Source organism: Dysidea avara, chromosome 7, assembly GCF_963678975.1.
Source record: "Dysidea avara chromosome 7, odDysAvar1.4, whole genome shotgun sequence".
NCBI lineage: Eukaryota > Metazoa > Porifera > Demospongiae > Dictyoceratida > Dysideidae > Dysidea > Dysidea avara.
In genome coordinates, this window is record NC_089278.1 from 13238959 (window position 1) to 13263627 (window position 24669).

The 24669-nt window shown below is 36.0% G+C and overlaps 1 protein-coding gene across 1 annotated transcript in view; it reads right to left on the reverse strand.

Annotated features, from left to right (window-relative positions):
- LOC136261799 (staphylococcal nuclease domain-containing protein 1-like) overlaps positions 1–24669 on the reverse strand; it is a 109009-nt gene that overhangs the window by 17749 nt on the left and 66591 nt on the right. The window contains exons 24-26 of the mRNA XM_066055862.1: positions 18408–18477; positions 12645–12697; positions 7068–7122 (exon numbers count right to left, since the gene is read on the reverse strand). Coding sequence (XP_065911934.1) covers positions 7068–7122; positions 12645–12697; positions 18408–18477 — 178 coding nt within the window. The remainder of the gene's footprint in view (positions 1–7067; positions 7123–12644; positions 12698–18407; positions 18478–24669) is intronic.

Below are 24669 nucleotides of genomic sequence, written 5' to 3' on the forward strand. Positions count from 1 at the left end.
CACTATCCTCATAGCATTGTACCACTTACAGCTATCCCATAATTTATACAATTATCATAAACTATTTTTGCAGTGGAACAAAGTTATTACAATGTCACTGGGACGGAAATTTTTGAAAAAGACAGATCATTTGATCTGGCTACAACCCTACATGAGTCGTACTCACTATTTTAGTTAAGTACTAAAATCTTTGAAACTATACAGCTCAATAGAAAATAAATTTTTAGCTAGGGACGTATATTACTACCCCTCAGTCAAGTACATGAGTAGGCATCACAATGCCTAGGCATTTAATAACTAAATATTTGTTCACAAGTACAGACATATTAACAAACAGGCACACACTATTTCAGGAAACCAGAGCCATTATCTTATTAACATGATGTGATTGTGGAAAGCTTTAGCAAATTTAGCAATGTCTAGCTATTTGATTTAATAAAAATCCATTAATATGGCTGACCACAAATTCATCATGACTTCATCAAATTGTACACTATACTGCTATCAACATAGTATTTGTTATTAATTTGTACTTAACTTGATCAATAAATATTTCAAGTCTTTGTTTGAGACTGTAAGATACTTCAAATATTTATTGTTTATCCTAATTATCATTCTTTAGTGCTAATCCATTATAGATGGGTGGATGGTGGGAGACAGTAGGGAGTATTTTAAAACATAGGAAGTTAGTCAGTCAAGCAGTCAATCTTAGTAGTTGGGTGTGTATGCATGCCCATTAGTCGGTCTGACCCAGGTTTTGTGTCACAGCAACTAGAATACCTAGCTGTGCAGAAACCACAAAACTAGGATTGATACCTGCTCTATGTGCAGACCATTTCAGATTCCACATTAAGCACAGTAATAAATCAATGGATTGGGAATGAAGCATTAAAGTTCATGTCCTGAAGTGTAGCATGTATGGTGATGAACCATAATGGTAAAAGTTCATAATACAAATACTTATATTATGAACTCTTGATAAAATGATGTGAATGTGATGTCATTTCTATTAACTAACAGCAGTACTGCATGTGCTAAAACAATTATCAACACATGTGCAAACTATGTGGTGCTAGTACCTGTCATATCACACAGGTACATGTAACATGGTCAACAAAGATAAATGAATTTGAAAAGCATTTAAGGCAGTACAATCCCTACTGTGCATTTCTATTACGGTGTCTTGAGCACAGTAGGGATATAACACTTCTTATTGTTTTACTGTGATTTAATATCATGCACTACTCCAGCTTGTTTCAGTACTTTTCATTGATGTGCTATGGTCCCTATTCTAGTTGAAAATTCCAATTTTTTGTGTACTTGCTAGGGATTAAAATTAATGTCCAATAGTATATTTGTAGGTGTAGGTGACCTCCCTTGTTTCCCTACTTTTTTTTCTATGATCCCTAATTGAGCTTAAATTCTTAATTGTTCCTTATACTTGTTTGTTAACTTTTTTGTAACATTATTATTACTGGTGAACCCGTGCATACAGCATCAAAAGAAGGTAAGTCCATGATTCTTGCACTAGACATACTATGGTATGCCAAAAGGCACAAAGCGACATCGAACAGCAAACAAATCAAGTCCATAGCCTTAGCTGTTATTGAATTATGCTTGTCTGAAGGCATTAGTCAGTCAGTCAGTCAGTAAAAATTTCTACAAATTAATCTTTTTTTAAATTGTAGCAACTTTTTGGAAGCGTTTCAGGTCATACTGAAGGCATCTACCGATATTGCCAAGGTGCCATGAATGTATTGTGACGCTGGTTTTAGGGTGATATTTTTGGCCAGAAAATCCCAAGCCTTCATGATCCTTATACTGTACTGTATGATATACTGCAAACAAGGATTTAAGCATAATAATTATTAACCTAATGCACAGGTACATACTTACCAGCACCCAAGTTATAATTTAGGTAAGTAGTTAACAATTTGTTACAAAAGAAAAGGTACTTGCACTTACTCTCTAATACAACACACGGAACATACACACAGACAAACAAACATGCATTCATTGGTCTACCCATGCTTGCTCTATACCTATTAAATGTGTTACTATATATTTTCCCAACAGTTCATATGTTGTGAAGGGATGTCATCTATACCTGCAGCTATACTATTTTAATCCATACTTCAGTCATGGTTATATTATCAACAGGCTATAGTGGGCTAGTTGGCAGAAAATTAAAAATTCCATAGAAACCTGTTGGAAAGGTTTGGAGTCACTTTTTTGGGATTAATTCTACCTAACCAATATTGCCAAGTTGTCATGAAAGAAAAATAAGAATTTAGTGGCCAGAAAAGCCGAAACCACTGTGTGATAAGGCAAAAAACAAACAAACAAAAAAAAAACATTTCTATGGTCCAAAAACATTTTGTATTTCTAACAGTGGAGAATTTACAGCCAATACTATTACATGTAGGTCTGTATATGGCCATTCTACATTCTTTGTTTTATTCAACTGAACTCACTCTATAAGGACAGGCAGGCTTCATACTACACTAACTGAGAGTAACACTATCAACATTGCTTGCTAATCTCATGCAATTTCACATCTGATTACACTACAAAAAGCTTGTAACTGACACGTCTGCCGTTAATGTAATTGACAATTGTTATGTACTACGAAGGTAACATAAAGAAAGCTTGTATTACTATCATTCATGCATTTATATACTATGCTTCAGGCCATAAATGTCTGACAGACCCCACAAGTTGCTGTTACACAACGATGATGACGTATTATATAACACGAGGGAGATACACTTACTATCTCAGCAATACCGTGCAACATTTCACCATTTCTACATCCTGTCATGTTATGGGTGCTAAATGTAATTAGGAACACACATGCTCACTACTGCTGTGTGACGGTGCAGACAGAACAATAGCTACTACTGCTACTTATCATAACATGATTAATGTGTCTGTACACGTGTTTTGTAGCTTCAATGACACACACGTGTAGCTCTTGACAGGTCTAACCATAAATTAGTGTAATTATTATACAATGCATAGTAAAGGTATATATGTAACATTAAAGGTTTACTTGTGGAAACCTAAAGAAGTGAATCCCTGCTCTTTCTTTAGCAACAACTTTGACTTTATAGAACGTGCTTACTTCTACATAGAAGCCATCTTAAAAGTTGCATTGTTTCTGGATTAATTCAAAATAAATCACTACTTAGTTACAAAAGCACTGTAACCTTATGGATAAAAAAGTTATGGCTGCTTACAACATAGCTACCTAGATCTTGTATGGAACAATCACTAAACAGTCTTGAGCATAGCAGTTTGCGGGTAACTGATTTATTGGTGTACAACAGTTTGCACTGCTTGGTACAAAGTAGAATACAAAAAAGGCCAGACAATCTATATCTGGAAAGATAACTTTCAAATTGTACATGATGCAATAAATTATAACTCACCAGTTGGCTTTACCACACAAACACTACAACAAAATATAGAAATCTTTTGTAGAAGCAGACGTATTATGGATGGTTACATACTCTTGTTCGCAGAAGACAAGCAAAAGACCAAACTCATAGGTGGCTCATGTAAACAGTTTCCAGGAAGACAAAACCTCTAAAATTATTGACTCCTACTAACAGTTAAATTAACTGCAGTGCATGTCACTTGTGTGATGTGCATTCACTGTACAAAAGAGCCTTTTAACAATGGTATTCACACAGTGGCATTCACAAAAGTCAAGAGTGTTAATAATTTCATATAACATATACAGTTGAACTGCAACTATGGTCCATTATTACAGCTGTGTATTAACCTTGTAAACCACAAATTTGGTATATAGTGATTCTAGATTTCCCAACAGAGCAGGTTTCTGAGGAATGTGATCACACAAAAAAAACACCACACCCAGTGTGTAGTGATCACACAAAAAAAACACCACACCCAGTGTGTAATGTGATTAATATACTATACATGTGTATGACTACTTGAAGAGGTTTGTGTCAGTAGGCACTAGTGTTGAGATTATAACCTAACAAAGTGAAATTATTACATAATCACACACAATATTGCTTCACAAAATCCTTCTGATAATTTCATGCAAGACTGATTTCTCATAATCCAAAAAAGAGCAGTATTTTATTTCTCTGTTACCACTAATGTAATGGAATCACAGACAGCTTTATCAATCTATATCCACACATTAAAAAGTCTGTTCTTAAAGAGCTTCCAGTGCCATATATACCATTAAGCTGCCACCAACATGCTAACAGAAAGTCTACAAATTAGTACTACATACTGATATTAACCACTACACAAACAGACATTGTATAACGTTGTCATGCAATAAAGACTACAGTTCCTAGAAAGCTATTAGTACACACTAACTGCATCCACATAAATATCAAATTATCTAGCCCACGTTTAGGTAGTTAGTATACAGTATTACCATAATGATTAGGAAGGTAACCAACTAAGTATTCAATGTACAATACCGTATACGGCAAAACTTTCGAGGGGGAAAACTTTCGCGGATGCACAGAAGCATTGCAATTCGCGGGAAAATATTCGCGGTTGCATAGAAATCTTACAATTCGTGGGGAAAACATTCGCGGATAGTGGCTAAGCGCCTGGTGAACGTGATAAGCACTTAAGGAAGTTAGGAACCCTCCAGATCTGACAAAGTCGGTTTCTTGAGCTTGACATACTTAAACAGCGCCATGTGTTGAGCGTTAAAAAACGGAGCGTTCTCAAACAAACACTATCTCTTATTAAAGAACGTCAAATGTGTGAGCTTTCAAAACCGCTGCTCTGGCTATGAAGACCTACAAAGGTATAGTAATTATACACACAAAATATTCGAGGGGAAAACATTCGCGGTTGGCAGCATAATCGCGAAAACCGCGAATGTTTTCCCCCTCGAAAGTTTTGCCGTATACGGTACTACCCATAATGAATTGGTGCTACATACCTCCAACAAGTACGTACTATACCAGGAGCGCATCAAATCCTATGGACAAGGGAGCATGTAACTCCGTAAACAGCGAAATTCAAACATGGCTGCCATGTACTATAATAAGCAACTTTTTAAAATCTCCTAATTAGGATATTATGTGGAGGCGCATGCTTGAGTACGTCACGTTTCCACTGCAATATGGAAACAAAGTTCAATGGCACGACGGAGGAATAATAGCACAGGCTTAGCAGGACAGTCTTTCTACAGTTACTAAACACGTGAAATCACTCCACTTGACTATTATTCCAAGCTCTACTTTCGACTCGACGATCTTCCTATCGAAGCAGCTTTACATACGACGATGGAGTAGCAGCCCAGTCAGTGTATCCCTGTTGCGCGTAAGAATGATGTAACAATTATATACATAGTAACACTGGATGCCATGTTTGAATTTTGCCCGTAGTATTGGTAGCGTACGGAGTTACATGCTCCCTTGTCCATAGGATTTAATGAGTTCCTGACTATACTTAACTATACAAAAATCTAAATTCAAATACTCTATGCCTATGGTGCTCCTAGTACTAGTCTGATGTTCTGTGGAATGAGACTTCAGCAGGAAACCAGTAAGTAAGTAAGTAGAAAAGTTGGCTCAATGTTAAACCAAGAATATTAAAAGGAATATTAGCTTGTGAAAATATCAATTCATGAAGTAACATGGATATTCAGTAATTATGTGTATTTAGCCAATTAGGCCACCTAACCAAGTGAAAACACATTAGGAAAGTTCTGGCACTGGCTAGTTGATCCCTGAAGGTGTGACAACACTTGTTTACGCCACTGATTCACGAACAAGCTGGAATTATGTTGGGTCCTTACTACATATTACTTTTACAACTACTTTTACAATAACTGTAAACATTTCAAATTACCAAATTGCGTAAACAGAATATTACCAAGAGTTCATAATATACTCCCTTACTTGGTATGGACTCTTGTTATTACATGTTATTTCACACAATCATTTACCACATTGTTTGATATTTACTGTTGGTTAAACTCAAAACAAGGGTTCAATTCTGACTTCCTGCCTTGTCACAGGTCCATGCAATTCCAATAAAGTTTTAGCCCTCTCTCTTATGTCAATGCTATGCCAATACAGCTCTGATAACCTCACAATTGTCATGTTGTAGAGACAGTCCTTGTTAATTAAAATTATACCCAAGTATTTCCTACAAAACCATCTAGAAACCTAGCCATTTTTTCAAAAAACTTGTGAATACTACATGTCTACATTAGACCATAATAATTTTCTCTGAAACACTTAGCCTGCAGAGGCATGATCATAAGACCCAAGACTACATTTAAAGTACACACGTGACCATCTTACCAAAAACCACATAATTTTCAAATTTCTTTTTATGTCTTGGTATTATCCATAATAGAACAGCTTATTATGGTGAGTAGTTTTGGAATTATAGCACTAGTTAGCTAGCTAGAAATAATAAAGAAATCAATTTGTACAGCAACTATACTGAATATAAGCTAACTTAAAATTCGTAGCCTTAGCCTACAGAGTTGGAATTCAGCTCAAAATGTAACCATGAATTGGCAAATCCACCAAGGTATAGTCTTAGCCCTGTATTCACTTGCATGTATAAGTACGAAGGCATTTTAATTAAGAAATGATAATGATCTTGATTACGTATGGTCATATGCCGCATCATAAACAAAACGCATGTAACATTCATTACTTTTGCTTACAGAAACAAAACAAAGATATTTGAACTCGCAAATCAGATGGTCTATAGGTTTAATTGATGCAATTAATGGTTGCACTTTATATATACGCATAAATTCACTTTAAAATTTAAAAAAAACTTGTTTTGAATTAAAAGTATGCATGTGCAGCTTTTTGCTGAGAAGGTCACACATTGCTTTAAAAGCTGTATAGCTTTTTAAAACATAAACTTAGTTTCTGGTGTCGTCATTTTCCTTAATGTCTCATGGTACCATTGGTGACAAAGAACAGCTCATGTGACTCACTCAGTTTATAAAAATAAAATTCACCCACTTGCATTAGTGTGGCCTTAAAATACAGTTGTACAAATGCTGCACACAAACTGACTGCTACATAACTTACATCTTCTGGTACGATGGAGCATGCCAGAAAATACTCCGTAGCTTGTGGTGGTAAACTACCAAGAGAGCATAACAATTATTAATACAGTCATTAATGGATGATAAAACATGTATCAATAATAGGTGATAGTAAACAATATCACGTTTTACAACAAAACGTATACTGCATACACAATAGAAAACTTATTAAACTTTGGCAAAATCCAATTGGTGAAAAATAAAATTTTAGTGAACCACAGTGCTATAGATAATAATGGCTGGAAAAACACTTTGGCAGAGAAAATTTTGGCTAAAAATTTGCCAATGTTTATACTGTCAAAGTTTTTTTACTATATGTTACTCATATACATACACCATCTTCTTAGAACTGCGCAACAATGCCACTAGTTAGGATCATTACAATGAAATGTGCTGAAATAAGGACTATTACTTAATGTACAGATTCAATCCCAATAAATAAACATCGCTTAAATTTACACTCTACGTGATGATTCCACTTGTTTATGCACTTTTTATTACTGCTACTTGTAAAACTCCTAACCTACTATATACACTTACGTGCTCACTTTTTTCAGGTCTTCTAGTTGACTTTAAAAAAAAATTTATTTATTATATAGTTATACAACGGACACGAGTGCTCTGCCTGTAACGGCCCTCAGGCTCGTGCGTTTATACAGGCAGAGCATGAGTGCAAGTTGTATAACTGTTATGTACCACTCACCTAATAGGTGGGGAGAGTCTCACAAGACAGCTGTAACACTTATAAAGGCCAGGTTTTTAACATCGATTGTGGGTAACCAAGCCGGACGTTGCGATGACGTTCCCCCTGCAGTACTGCAGCCACCTGAGATATTGAAAGCTAGTACGCTATGGGTTATATCACTAACCTGCATTCGCTGTTCGACTCTCATTATGTAGTGCTCAACATGCCAGCGTGATCACTCAATCGCCATATAGACTAAGCGCCAGACTAATCGCCATAGTGATTCCCTCGAGCGAAAAAAAGTAGCTAAATAGACGTTTTAAGTAAACAAAACCCAACTACTAAATGATACTAGTCTAATTCTTACTATTTACACTGGCTAAACTCGAATCTGGTGGCATGACAAAACTGGTTACCACAATCGAACGTAAAGGTTAGTATTATTTAGAATATATTTGTTTTATTGAGTCATTGTCGAAGTGGACTACAGTTTAATCTGGGCTAAGATGGCACCAGACTAGTAAGGTTTATAAGTACGTTTATATATATGTAGACTGGAGTTGTGGCCACCTGTGTTGGCTTTTTCAATCGCCATTGGCTGCTTGTAAACATTATACGTATTGGTGACGTTATGGCCCACAATCGACCTTTACATGTCAGGCTATAAAAGAATCCGAGTGATCTGTGAAGTGTCCTTCCACCTATTAGGTGAGGTGTCGTAGTGGTCTTCGCCACCGGCACTTGTGCTATGCTGCACAAAACTGCAGCCAGTGCAATATCTGTATATTGCACTGGGGTCGGTGCATTATAACTTATAATGCACTCATTGTGGTCTACAAAACCGCAACCAGTGCGTTATAAGTTATAATGCACTCGCTGCGGTCTGCAGCAATGCAATATACAAATTATGGCACTGGCCGTGCCTTTGAACTGCCCACGCAGAGTGGTACATTGACTTATAAGTAAAAGTGTCTACTTTAAGCCTACCATGTGTAAATTGAAATTTCCTTATTGCTCTATTTGACCCAGCCTATTCCATACTCATTGAAAGCAAAAACAATATATGAAGCTCAGTAGAGAATGTGGCCTAAAGATTACAACAGTCAGTGCAAGCTTTTACATGAATATTTATGTTAAGTCATTGATAATTTTCGCCACAATTTTAACTGATACCAACAAATATATTGATAAATACCGATGCTTAGTATAAGCATAGATAAGAGAGTACATAAAAGGGATGGGAAACGCAATAAAATGACATCACTAAATACATACATTTCTATTGGAATTCTGTGTGTATTACGTCACAAACATCCCTGTTACATTTGCTGCACTTGTATCAAAGAAACAAATTGTTGTAATAACAAAATTTTGTAAGCAATGATTGTGAAATTTTGTTACAATGAACTCAAGTAAGTAATTGAGGGAACTAGAATGGCACCAATTGTCAAGGAAGCTATACACAAAATTGAAAATGTTAAAAGTACTTTAAACCCCATAACTTTCTTCACAAATGTAGTCCATACTTTCAACTGTAATACGCCTCTTCCTTGCCGTTTACCAGAGGGAACCAGAGGGATATCAGTGCAAAACAGGAACAGTTGTTAAAAAAAAAAAGACAAATTATTTTCCATTTTAGCAACCCTTAGCAGTGCAATGCAAAGACTGTGTTGGTGACATGCCTAGCTTACCACAAGACTTGAAAGTAGAACAGGCTATGCAAGAAGCCCCCTGGGCAACATTTGCAATGTAACCCAGTTGGTGGGCTACATCCCAAGCTACAATATTATACAGACATTAAGGCCAAAATTGATTGTGGGGATTGATTAATACTGATGTGATTAGTATGAACAACTTGGATTTGGCCACGAAAACCACTCAGATGGAAAGCATTTTGCTATCTTTGCTATCCTATGAGTTGAACAACGTTAGGCTAAGGTGAGAACTAGTGCTATAGCAAGCATTTCTGCATGTTTTCGAATATGGACCAGACCCACATTATTGATAACACGAAATAATCACTCTATAAGTAAGCTTACCGTTCGTCATAGCCAAACATAGCCAGAATGTACCAGGTGCTCATCCGTAATCGAATCAGTTTCAGGTATGTATGTATGTATATATATATAATATATCCAGTGGTTGCACTTGTACGTATTGGCTTGGGTGATTGATCACCCAGTGCGAAGTTAGATTGTAAGTGAAAAATTTTGTGAAAAAGTTTCACCATGCCAAAGCTTTTCACTATATGGTTTATTTTTTAAAATAAGGCTTTAAAGCACAAGTGCAGATAGCCTGTAGGATACCTGATTAGCCTGCTACGGATCGGAAGTGTTACATATTAGGGGTATTCGGTCTTTTGCCTGATATATGTGACTGGATTTGACAAAACCAGGCTTCCACACACATCCAGATTTGCGACTTTGAAGGACCACAACTCATTGTAGGAGTAAGCTATCACCTTCAAATTTTGACCTGCTATTGCATAAAGCAGTGAAAGAATTTTTTTTGAAAATTGTAGGTCAACAGCATACTGAGTGGTCAAGTTACAAGTAGTTAAAGTTGAAGAATTGGATGTTAGTGGAAGCCGGTTTTGTCAAATCCAGTCACATATATGCCCTGGGCCCTCTGGCCTGGGGCCCTCAGGCTGTCGAGCATACATATCAGGCAAGCCTGTGTTAAAACTACACATTACTTGTATGCATGTGATAGCAATGGACATGTGACCAATGAAATTAAAATAACAGGTGTTGTAGTAAAATGCCATGTGCTTACAAATGAGAATATGTAGGTGTATGTGACTACAAATTGGTACATTACTAGAGAAGCCTCTAAATGTTGACTATTGTACACAGTCATGACCTTTGCTTTATGAGGTAGACAGTTTTAAAACAGCAAAACAATATTTGTAAGTAAGGTCAGAATATTGACAAATCAGTTACAAACCAATGGGTGGGTTATACATGGGTGGGTTATACATAGGTGCATTACTACATGGCATAAAGTGACCAAAGGCACCCGCATAGTAACAGGTACATGCTACTGATATGAAATGTTTAACAACTAGTAGTAAAGGAATTTATGGCTCTCACTGCTTGTGACAAAGACATAAAACATGTTGGTAAAGATACTAACTATTAGAATGCAATTTGATTTACATTCCTCAATCAAAATGCCAAAATCAGTGAGTGCGTGACAGGATAACAGAACCATCATAGGGATTTCACATATACGCAGCAACACATTTCTTACATTAAAACGGAATGGTTTTCACAGTGAATGCACCCACAGAATTTGGTAGTATACTTGTCTACTTGTACATGTCACTCAAGATTCATGTCACTCAAGATTCACACCACTCAAATTTCGTCAACTGAAGATTTTTAGTTTTTCATACTGCACGCTTTACAACAACTGTCATAACAACATACACTAATGTTGTGATTTATTTGACATTTCACAAATGTAGTATTAAGTTTTAAAACATTGAAGACTTACAAACAACTATCAACACACAAGAACAATTTGTTGTCAAGCTTACAGTTTACCGTAAATCAGCATTGCAAATGTACACTTTGGCACAAAATATTTAGTTACAGTACGGGGGGGGGGGAGGTTTACGTCCAGCACATTTGGATAATAAATACCTGGTCTCAAATATGAGTTTTGCCAATAGTTTTAGGCCTTCACTACACTTATTAATATAGTTAAGACACTGTATAATCATTATAATAGTGGTGTTCCACTAAGATCGAACTCGATTAAATGTTCGGATAGAACCAAAAATAAACACAAGGTCTCAAATAATAGCCCTATTTGTTTTACAGGTCAGGCCAAAAATCCTGGGAAGGAAATAAAAGCCTGGGCTTTTATATAAGGAAATCGGTAGCTAAATGTGCTATATTTAATAGTTGTAACATGGGCACGAGGGCTTTGCCTGAAATATATGCCCTGTTATGTAACACTTTCCATCTGTACTTGGCTGATAGCCTGCACAGGGTGATAAATTACCTAAGCCAATACAAGTACAACCACTGGATATATTATATACGCATGCCTAAAAATTGTGATTATGGGTCAGCAGCTATAGTACGTTCTGGTTATGTGCGGTTACGATCAACGGACAAATCCTAGAGATAACACGGAGACTTTCGGTTATGCGAGTTTAATGTTTTAATCAGTGCTATTGAATTGTTTATGGAATAATTACGGAGTTTACTAAAGGCCTAGATAGGTAAGCTTGCTTGTAGATTGATCACTTCATGCAGAGTGGTAACTTTGTGATGGGGTGTGTGGTCCATACTCGGAAACGTGTGGAAACAATTGGTGAATAAGTTATAGCACTAGTTCTCACCTTGGCCCAACGTTTTTGATAGCAAGGATAACAAAACGTTCTCTGTCTGAGTGGGTTTCATGGCTAAATCCAAGTTGTGCATATTAATCACATGAGTATTAATTAATCCCACAATTGATTTCGGCCTTAACATCTATATAATTGCTGCCCAGACTAGCCGGGCTGCATACAAAATGTAGCGGAAGCCTAGTTGGCTCCTTTGATTTGAGGTGTGAAAGTGTTACATTTAAAAAAAAAATAATCCAAAAAATGTACTACTGTGAGTGTGCTACAAGTTACTAAGAAAAACTGTAACTGTAATGGTAACACTGTCATCCATCTATCCATGAATGAAGTTTTTAAAATAAAGTACTAGATGAGATAATATTAAGTTCATTATTAACATGCAGTGTGTATTAACAACATAACAATACGGCCAACCAGTTTTAAAATGCATAATAGCATGATCAAGAGTTCATAATTATGAACTCTTGATAGCATCTTGTCTATACTATGATATATCAACATTAGATTAGGCTTACCTTGAATACTTTGATGGTAATGCTGCAATCTTAGATGGAGAGACAACCCCACGCTAAAAACAGAACAGAAAGCCATACAATAAATATGTTTTTGAATTGAAATATGCTTAACAAAAGTCTTACACAAAGAGATGGTGTAGCTAAAAACATTCTATATATATGTGTTATTGACACACTGACCTACAACTAATCAAATTGGACCAGTCCTTAAGGACAAATCCAAATCCAACTATTGTGAACATTTATTGGATAAAGTTACGTATTCAGTCTATTGTTTGTTAAAGGAAAATGAAAGAGATTGTCATGTTTCTTCAGTAGTGAAATATTGGTAATGACAATTTCACGGCGGATGAACAGTATTGCAAGAACACCTTTTAGACAACCCCCTCTATTCACAAAGAAGAAATCAAAATTCATGAAGCAACTGCTGTCAGCATAATTAGAAGTCAGTGATAAGGCTTCTAGCTTCCTAAAGTAGTAAAGTAACTAAGGAGGTGCAAAGTGTACCATCTCCAGGATAAATTGTCAGCAAAACCATTCTTTGAAGTAATTATAACAATTTCTCTTTAATTGTCATATATAGCCTCAAAACATACCTTTTTGTTTAACCACAGAATCCAATTTGAAAAACAAGCCATGAAAGATTAATACTTATTCGTTATATTACTTTTTTTAAAAACTGTCAGTTGATCAAATACTGCACAGGAAGTCAGGTGATAAAATGTTTGCTGACCTGTCAGCTGAAACCGAAAACACACACACTTGACTTCCAGTAGCTGCGTCTTACAGCCAACACTAAAACAAGGCAATATCCCAGAGAATTAAACAATTAGAAACCACCAAGAAATAAATAGTACAATTAATTATCATTGACAACAGTTATAGAACAGTTCTTTAAACCAGTCATAATACATGCTGGAACCTCCTAGTTTGTTTTTACACTACATAAATAGAGGACAAACATCTTCAACAGTAACTGGCTTCAGGTACATTACTTAGTGATCAATGTACTTGTGGATGTTAAGTCTTGTTCGTCGAGATTCATGGAATTAGATAGTTAAATGAGTTATGCCAGAGTATATGACATCATTTTAGTTGGATGTCAGAAGCTCTATAACTCACCACACATGCAAAGTCATTTCCAAAGAATGTTGTTACTCTATGACATTTTACAAGGTGGGATAATGTTTGGGTAAACCTCAATAGCATCATCATATGCGTGAATTAATATCTGTGTTAGAATCCATACATTTCTGATGTAGACTTCCACATCTGCTGATACAGATATTCTTACTAAAGCCACAGGATTGCTAATATGAGCCACTAGTATAGTGACGTCACTGTTTGTTGGGTCTACCTATTGGCTTCTTAACAAATTTTAAGGCACTACACTACATACCCATGAATACTTAATGTCAACAGTGTGCAATTTCTAATCTCTAGCTAGCTTGTACATCAAAACACTTTGATGACCTTACTATGCAGGTGGCTATATTAGAATAGCTGCACAAATGAAAGGTGTGATGTATAAGTGACTAAATTTACATGGTGTATTGCAAATTGTGTTACACTTGTTCACCTTGTAACTAGAACACACTACTAGAACTACAGCTTTGCAACACTGAGCAGGTATAGTCAAATTTAAGGAGTGATAGTAAATAGGCAGCTAGACTGTAGCTACAAACGGAGCCTCTTTTTACATGTCTGGAACCACCATTATGGCAAGTGCATTTGCAAAAAATTTAATATAGCACACACAAATTCTAATATGCTCACAGAAAATGCTTTTTGATTGCTCATTTAAGATATGACATGCTGTGATGCTAAATGACAGTTACTTAGTTAAGTGATGAAGACAACTATGAATTTTGTCATCTCAACATTTCAGCTACATGATTAAACAATTCTTATGAAAATAATCAAGGAAAAAAGAAGTCCTGCTTTTTAGATAACAAATTCATGACTTCCTACATGATCATATGTTGATGTTTAATGGGAAATATGTGGTTAACAAATTCTATCCTACTAGGGAATTGCGAGAAAAGCTAAGTCTTGAAATAAAATACACTATAGTAATAGCGATTTCCAATGATTATGAAGTAACACAAAATTATGTAGTTAAATACCGTATGGGAACAAATATTGGTAAAACATTATTGTATGAAATTTATTTATGCGTTAGTCAGTCAGTTAGTTAATTCCACTAAATAATAAATCTAAAGTTTTGCAGCAACTTACTGGAAGCATTTATCATACAGTACTACTGTACGGTATGATGGTAGTGGATATGTATAGCTATGGGCACAAAGAATTGCTAATTTGCACTGTGATAAACCAAGGAAGATGGGGAAGGTGATTATTAAGGTGGAGGTCTGCTGCATAATGCTCGGCAAATATGCATAAATGAATTAGCTATAAGGGTGCACCATTAGCTAGTGTATAGTCATGACGGATGCTGTTATTCCTTGTTGGGGGTATTTCTCATGTAGAGAGTACATTGTAATAATCCCAAGCTCTTGTAGAACAGAAACTCCCATCAAGCACATCATTGTAAAGACAACATAGCTAATGCAGTCAAGCACATGTTATACCAAAGGAACAAGAAGTTTGTAAAAACTTATTGATTAGGGATTATCAGTTAGCATTCATTACTTAAACAAAATATTTTGAAACCATTTGGAAAGTTCTTTATGAAGCAATATCAAAGGTTTACACCTTCTTATTCTTAGTTTTCGCAGTGTTCCCTTGAATCCTGGATGGAGAGAGAGTCAGATGCAACTTTATAATTGTCAGGGAACACTTAGCTGCCACCTAACATACATAAACAGAAAAAAAACTTCTGTTTAGAAAAAATGTCAAAAACATTTTTATAAAGTGTTCTTTGTCAACACTAAGCTATTAAGTCATTATTTTCATGATAAATCAGAGCTGCACCATTAATGGCAAAAGGACTAGGTTTCACATGCAATGCCATAGCTACTGTTTATGGTTTTAAAGGAAAACAGGACGTGTATGCATGACTACATAGCAACAACATAGCTAAGTCATGACTGTGACTATAGTTGTACATTTCTGTCATGAACATTATTGCGCTTTAAAAAAGCATTCCACTTACAAATTACTGATACGAGAGATAATATGTATACGTCAATGTTACACTATATGAAAAAAGTATATACAGGATAACGTAAGCAGATGGTACCGGAATCTAAACCTCACAGAGAAACATGATATACTGATTTTAATTAAAGTATCTTTCTAATAATTATCTCTGTGTCATTACAATGAATTTAGTTAGCTATACAACATGGAGAAAGACTTCCCTTTTTTATCCATAGCCTGTAAGTGAAATATGCAATGGATTTTAAGCATATGGCTATGTCACTAATGGAAATGGCGAGAAAAACTCATTCATATACTACAATCGTTCTGTATTAGGGATCATGAAAGGTTTGGGCTTTTCCAGCCAACCCTAAAATCAGCCTCACAGTATTTTCATGGTGCCTTGGTAGTATCGGTTTGGCACAACCAAGCACAAAAGTGCCTTCAGTATCACCTGAAATGATTCCAATAGGTTGCTGCAAAGTAAAATGTATACATTCAGTGGAATTTTCTGACTGATGTCTTCCGACAAGTGTAATTTGACAGCAGCTAAGGTTATGGGCTTGGTTTTTTCACTGTTTGACATTGCTTTAGTCCAATAGGTGCCTTTGGCACACCAAGTACACGCAATGCATGTTTCATGGATTTACCCGTGTCCTCCATTGTATCCCATTTATCTTTGCTGGCAGCACAAAGTGTTGATTTGCAGTAGCACCATGTGATGGCTTCCCTACATTTGTAATGAGACTCCCTTGTTTCATTAGCTTTATTTCTTTGATCCTTAATCAAACTTAAAACTCTTAATTTTCCTTTTACTTGTAAATATTATGATTAAAATAAAAAGTAAACAAACAAGTACTTGGAAGCACAGTAGGGATATAACACTTCTTATTGTTTTACTGTGATTAATATCGTGCACTATTCCAGCTTGTTACAGTACTTTTTATCAACGTGTTATGCTAGTTGAAAATTCCAATTTTTTGTGTGCTTGTTCGTTAAATATTTTTGCAAAAAAAAAAAAATTGACTGGTGAAAACCGCATCAAAAGAAAGAAATGGTGCCGCACATGCCAACTATCAATTATTGTCTGAAAAATGAAGTATCCATTACGCTTCATTGTCAGCTATGTTCAACCCATTACACAGCATTACGAATCAAGAACTGTTCAAAAAGCACCTCTGCAATCAAAGTAGCCACTATGAAAAATATGAACGATTTCCGTTACAAAGAGAAGCCATCACATGCTACCGCAAAATCGATACCTAACGTTGTCAGCAAAGATGAATGGGACACAAAGGAGGACACCGATAAGACCATGAAGAATGCATTGTATGTACTGCAGTATGCCAAAAGGCATGTGCCTGGCTGAAGTGATGTAGAACAGTGAAAAAATCAAGCCCGTAACTTTAGCTGTTATCGAGTTACGCTTGACTGAAGGCATCAGTCAGTCAGTTACTTAGTCAGTCAGTCACTAGAAAATTCCATTTAATAATTTTAAAAAATTCCATAGCAACTTGTTGAAAGCGCTCTGGGTCAATCTGAAGGGTTGTTTGGGCATAGATTATCGAGAGAGGAGATAGAGAACTATCACGTGACTCATTAAAATTCGTTTTAACAATCAGCCTTATGCAATTCTTTATCACTAACTAGTGGCATGAAATGGTTTATAGTACTCTCTGGAAATGCTCGCTTGTTTATCTAGGCGTTGCATCCACTATCTGCTGCCTGGTCGAGTTTTATTCTCGTGCGCACTCCTCACCTACACCAGCCCATGAGCTTGTGGTACACCTTACCAGCAACAGGAATGGAATTGGATAATTCTTGACAGATGTAGCCATGCACTGATTAATGTTATACACCCCGAAACATATTAAAACTTTGATGAAAGAGTTCTTTGGTTGTTATGACTGAAAGTGGCAAAACGCGTTCAACTTCAAAACTATTCATGCCCTTTGAAGTGCGAATTTGTGGTATGGCTTCTCCTCGATAACAATGATTAGGCGCTCTGATTAGGCGCTCTGCTTCGAGTTAAGTCATGAAGTCACCTTGGGCTACTGTACACCCTGAAAAAAAAACAACTTTTCTCTACAAATGTTTATAAGAGAGTTTTAAAATTTAAAAAGGTGTAAATGGAACTGTAGGTGAGGAGTGCGCATGTAAAAATTAGTCTTCTATCCCCTCTCTCGATTTTCTATGGTTTGGGCTTAGTTTTTACCTAACCAATACTACCTCATCATCGTCAAGGAAAAGTGAAGCTGGTTTTTAGGTGATGTTTTTCATGGGCCACACCCAATCCTTTGTGGTCCCTACTATACCCTATACGGTACTAATGTAATGCATGCAGCTATAAAAATTCTTACAGACAAATCTCCCATATTTTCAGAAATACATCACACCCACATTTTAATTGGCATGTAGGAAGCATACACTTGTCAATATACACAAAATTCAAAGGATGCAGTTCCTCTCAGATGGGATTTCGAGGCTACACTTTTGAGGGAGTGTTTGTCTGGACTGCTTGATTACGTACATCATACAAATTTAAGGGTGAAAGGTAGCAAACAGCTACAACTACAATATCCACAAAATTTACTTGAAATTGATAGATTGCAAGAGACAACATATGTAGTGAACCATACAACTAGTACATGATGTACTAACATTTCCAAAATCACTGTAGAACACTTGAACTTCAGTACGTGATGGTACAGCTTCCACCACACCTCGATACCTGCACAAGACAAATACACACATACGGTTAATATACAATTACTATGCTTTGCTATTAGCAACAGAAAATTAATCATGACTCATTAGCATTAAACAAGCAATTGGATATAGTAGTACTGTACAGTAAAAGAAGATGAAGATTTAAACTTCCTGTCTATCAGAAACCAGCCCCACAATACTTCACAGTGCCTTGGTAGAAATGTGTTTTCAGTGAGACCCAAAACAAGTTCGCTATGAAATTTCGCATATCATTCTTCCTGTATAGGGCTGTGTAACAGGCAGAACATAGTTAGCTGAAACAGCGACTTTTACATAAATAAGAGGCAAGCATTTTGTCCTGCAAATAAAATAGTATTATACATCTGGTACCATTCTTTCTTCTGATGTGGTGTTGTAGATACATACTAAAGATGAATTATATTACAAAAAAAAATCACAAATTTAGGAATTTTACAAGCTAGTAGGGTTCGTTACAATATAAAGTACATAAACAAGGTCATCACCTAAAGTGTAAATTCAATCCGTACTTTATTCCATACAAGTAATTGCTGGTATATACACCAGAGGGCTGCAGGTCTGAGCAGTCATGGTATAAGTGTTAGGAACTCACCTAATAATTAAGTGAAAAAACTAACACACACTCACCCCAATTGTTTCATCGATTGTGGTTTAAAAGTACAGACTGATAGTCATTATTAAGTTTCCAACTTACAATGGTAGTACTTAGGATTTTAACATATATTTTTAAATTTTACTCTTTTGTATTAAGTTAAGCCTACTAATATTCCTATGGACTGCTGTACAATTACTAAGTATAATGGACTGCTGTACAATTACTAAGTCACTATATCAAGTAAAGTACTTAGGACTATAAGTTACTGATCTGTTTTTAATGTAGTGATCTTTTTCCATAGCCTGCTCAATGGCTGACACGTGATGCATAGAAATATGTACCCGTGCATTGGTTATTTAGTGATCATGCAGTCATCATAGAATAATATTAGAGTTTATTACCAATCAACTAGTTGTATTATTGCAACTACACTCACTTGGCCTAGCTTAAACTATAACATTAAATCCCACAATGTGTCTATCGTATCTTTGAACTAGCTGGGCATCAAAGTCACGAGCAAATTGCTTTTCATGATATTACCCCGCCAATATCTAGCAAGTGGCTTGTTTGTTAACTTAACATGTCACCAAAGGAAAAAAAGGACCAGATGTATGAGGCTGTCATGAAGCACATGCTCCTATACTACTTACTAATAAGCAATGTAGACATTATGGGTTATATTCTATCTGTTACACAGTCCACCCTACACTTGGAGAACAATACACTAAGCTAGCCTACATACTTTGGAGGAATGACATGATACACAGCATGAAGTCATGTGGGTGAACTACCACAAATTGACAAGGCACCTTTCGGGTGAAGTGACGTCTACCAGTGACATCTACCAGTGAAGCCCGTAGCCTTAGTAGCTATAGTTGTGCTAGTCTGAAGGCATAAATTAGTTAGTTAGTATTTCAATCAGTCAGTCATAAGACTAAATTAAATTCCACAGCAACTTTTTGGAAGCATATTGGATCACCCTAGGGTTTGGTTATAACAAACCAATACTGCCGAGATGCTGCGAAGGTATTGTGAGGCTGGTTTCTGGTCAATGTTTCTTGTAAAAATAGCTGTACTATTAATAGCACGAGACCATGTAAGAGTCCATAATAATAAGAAGTGACAGGGAACCTTAATATTATCAAGAGCAAATAATAAAAGTACTCTTAATAATTATACTATGAACTCACGATTACGGTAACAATGACAACTAACCAACATTATTCTTGGGTAAAACTAAAAGTATTTCTCAACGAGTCACAAAATCTGGTACTACTTGGCCTGACTAAAATATACATATGTCTGCAACTGAAGTGGATGCTCCAGTGAATACATAGATGCCAACTTCTTGAATATGTAATTAAATGTAACAAAACAGGAAGCTGAGGAGTAATTAATGCTACACAACAACTTTGTTCAGTTATCATCCCAGGTGGGATGTAATGATCTCTGTTGGTGTTTGTGACTTTGAGTCGCTTCACAGTAAACACAGTTTGAGGTCTATTATGTGTCACTTACCAGACAGTGAATAAGCTTTTCTAAACTACCGAAAACAATGAAAGTTTGGCGTGACTAAAGTTTGGTGAATCAAAGGAATTCGCCAAACTTTATTTGCCAATCAGCCATTTGTATTGTTCATATAATAGCTGCTTTGCCTAACTTTTATCCGCCAACCTGCTTCATGTGCTGATTCGCCAAAGCCAGACTTATTTATGGTATCGTACTCCTTGTGTACCTGATAATCTCGCCCGTTCTCATATACAATGAAAAGATTAAAAGTACATTTATGTGTTCCTTACATAACTATGTAAGTGGGTGTTTGTATCATATCTTATCAAGTGGCTTTACAATGTAAACAATCCCCTCCTGTTGATAGCCCTGCTGTGAACTATTACTTAAGGCTATTGTTACATGGTAGCTAGCAATACTAGAATGGACTGCTGTACAATTACTAAGTATTTGTTCTGGGTATATGTTTTATTAAATCCTTCTTTGGCTTGTGTGAGGCTGGTGCACAAGTGCATCAGGGAGTGAATAACAACTGGTAATGGTTAAGTTTTATACTTTTGAAGTCTTCAATCCACACATGTGTTTAATTATACACAATTCAATATCTCAATGGTGGACAGACTTGATAGCATATTACCAACAACTGGTCAATACATGTAACATCATACAAGACCTGTTGAGATGCATAGTTTTATGTACAAGTAAGGTCAGTGTAGACCGGGTTGGCGAGTACAGTAAAATGTAATGATAAACTTCAAGAAAATTCACACAACAAATCGTTAATCAAAACAAACAAGACATGTACTATAGTCCATAGTTCTCACAGCCGCCAATAAGATGTTGAACTTTGCTTGGCAAGGTTTTTCAAACACAACCTTTGGACTCCATATATTCAGTAGCTAACCAGTACTGAAATATTGAAAGAACCACAAGTCAATAGTGCTATGAAGCCATGCAATGTAGATAGCCTTTAACAGTGCATAAATTAATTGCTGTAAATACTTTTAAGATGCTAGATATACACTTTATCCTGTAGTCACAAGTGTAAAAGAGGTTCAACTTTTATGGGCATACAACTGTACAGCCTTTAAATAAGAGACATGCAGACTGGCCAAAGCCAGATTCTGAAAATCACTTGAGGAATGCATTTGTTTTTATTTATTTATTTTTTTATTAATGCTTTACAGCACAAGTGCTGAAGGTCTGTAGGACACCTGGTCCTACAGCCTGCTCAAAGACTTTAGCTACTTAAGGTGTATGCCTGTGTGTCTGTCTGCACTCACACAAGATAAATTTAGAAGCAAGACTTTGTATGAATAATGAAGACTACATCATCCAGTGTCCGGTACATGTTCAACATTTCTCAGAAGACATTTTTGTTGTGTCTACATGTATTGTCAGTGGAAACACTGTGTGAGCATACACTATTCTACTGGTGAAGAACAGCTGTTATGCAAATGTAAAGGAGCTGAAAACCAGTACATAAGCAAATGTTCAGAAATTGTTTAGAGTGCTGCATACTGGCAGTTTGATTCAATTTGATTTTTAAACTATTTATTGGCTATATACAGTTCATATCATCACCACCTTCAGGGATTCCTGTATTCTACAGAATACAGAATAGCACTATATCAGAATAAGTGAAAGTTACATTCTAAACATTTATACCCTCTACAATGTTTATACACTCCTCATCTCGTAGCAACTCTGGTGAGAACATCATCATGATGGTACTAGGGTAATCCTTAGCATTTAAATGGAATGAGTACAAAACTGTTCACTCTAGGCTAAACTAATATCAAATATACTTCACTACAAAACGAGAAGTTTTTTCTGTTATCCTTGCTTATAGTAGGTGTTACACAAGTGATGGGAGCTAAAATAGCATTTACCTTCAAATTTATTGTAAGTACGTTTGTCAATGGATGACTAACTGGGATTCTCTTAAGAAAGTTTAGCTAAAATAGAATATCCTGGGATAGATTTCTTGGGGATGGAGTGCTTTGTTATTAATAGATGTGGGTAGTTACTCGTGTGTGACAGCTGATATAAGCAAGTATAACAGAAAGAACTTCTAGTTTTGTAGTGATTGTGTATTTCATAGTAGTTTAGCTTATTTAGATTGTAATAGAGAGCTCATTCTATTTAAAGATTGCCCTGAGGATCACCCAAGTGCCAACGTGATTGTGTTCTCACCAAGAGTTGCTACAAAGTGAAGAGTGTATAAACACTATAGAGGATTAGAATGTATCATTCACTTGTTCTGTTATTCCGTTATTCTCTGTTATTCCATACTCTGTAGAATACAGGATCTCACTGTAGTATGTTTATTAGCTACAAAATAGCTTAGTTAGCAAAATAATTTTGCAATTACTGATTGATAGGATTTACAGAAATGGTTTTACTAATTTGTATTTCATGACAGACTTATTGTGGACCCCATTATAATAATCATATTGTGGTACGGCCAGCAATGATTAGTAGTAGTGCTTTTCTGCACTGGAAAGTTAGCTGTTCTTGATCATTGTAACAGTTCAAAGTACACTCCTGATACTGTTTATATTACAACAAGGTTACAAGGGATATGACTGAAACCGGGGGAGTATATTTCTATCATGTTATATGTGACTGGTTGAGTGAAAACCGAAATAGTTTGTATCACAACTAAAATAGAGATAGTGACACAATAGGATGGCTACATCAACACTATTTAGTTGCTTACTCTCTGGGTATGGTTTGTACGACTTTTGATGATCTGCTGACTTGGCATGGCCAGTCCAGTGGGATGGGATGGGTACAAAACTTGTCTGTGATTGTATGGTATTGTATTTTTTTTAAACTATAGATTTAATCACTCCTGGGGGCCTTGTGAGAATGTATGCTGGCCTCTGGCTGGCCATTGTCTTCTCCATCCATATTTGTGTGTCAATAATTGCCCACCCCTACTTTCCACTCCTATGAGAGTGCTTGTGGTATAGTAAACCCACTGAAAAATGGCTCGAATGGGTTTTTGTATACAGTATGCTTACATGGTTAGTGTTTAGCTGTATGCATGGTGTAAATCTTGTGTGTGTAGTGCAAGCCACTAGTGAGCTACAGTCAGTCAAAAACTTTATCTACAATGTAAACTAATCAGATTTTCGTTCAGTGGGTCGCAAATGCAAAATCCTAGTAGAAAAAAAAATAACGAGAAATATCTTTATGAAAGACAGTACATAGTTATGTTACAAACTTTGCAATGAAGACACCTGACACGTGAGTAGCACATATACATAACGAAGTATCCGAAAAGTGGAAAAAATAGGTCATCATTGAAAAGTGAGGATCTAGCTTTATATCTAGCCTGAGAAAGTGCACACACGAATATAGAAAGCAGCACCCGACAGGTAGGTAGATATAGTGGACCACTGGCTAACTATTGTTATCCAAACTCAGTCACATTATCGTTGATAACAATTTCGTATCTGCACATTGATTGCTCTATTAGAGTACATGACCACAATATTAGTGTATATGCAGCCTTTTAAATTCCATTTTCTATTCAAACTTTCATTATAGCTGTTGTTGTAGTCCTAGTATCTTTTGTAATCAATAAACAAGATATGCGGCAATGTGGGCAGCATTTATTGCCATCATTAGAAACCACCAGAAACAAAGCGGTCTTTGATAAGGCAGACACTGTGATATTTATCTAATTACAAATCTAGTCACCAGACACATTTATACCTCTAATTTGCTTAACTTCACAATGGGATAGATATATAGAGGGAGTTAACTATTGCATAGGTATCATCCTAATGTGTTTAATACGCTACAGTTCAACAACAAAGATCATATCAGTCAGGCTTCATCAATTACAGTACCAGTTAGGTGAAGATTCACACACCCATTATGGTTTCTCATATATGACACCAAGATCAAACTTGACACACAGGGACCACATCAGCAGACCAATAAGGTTACTACTGCATGTGGTGGTGTAACAACAACAGTATGCCACAGATGCAGGCACTTGTAAGAGTTTGGTGTTCTATGTACCATAGTGATAGTGTCTGGGTGCTCTTATCTTAC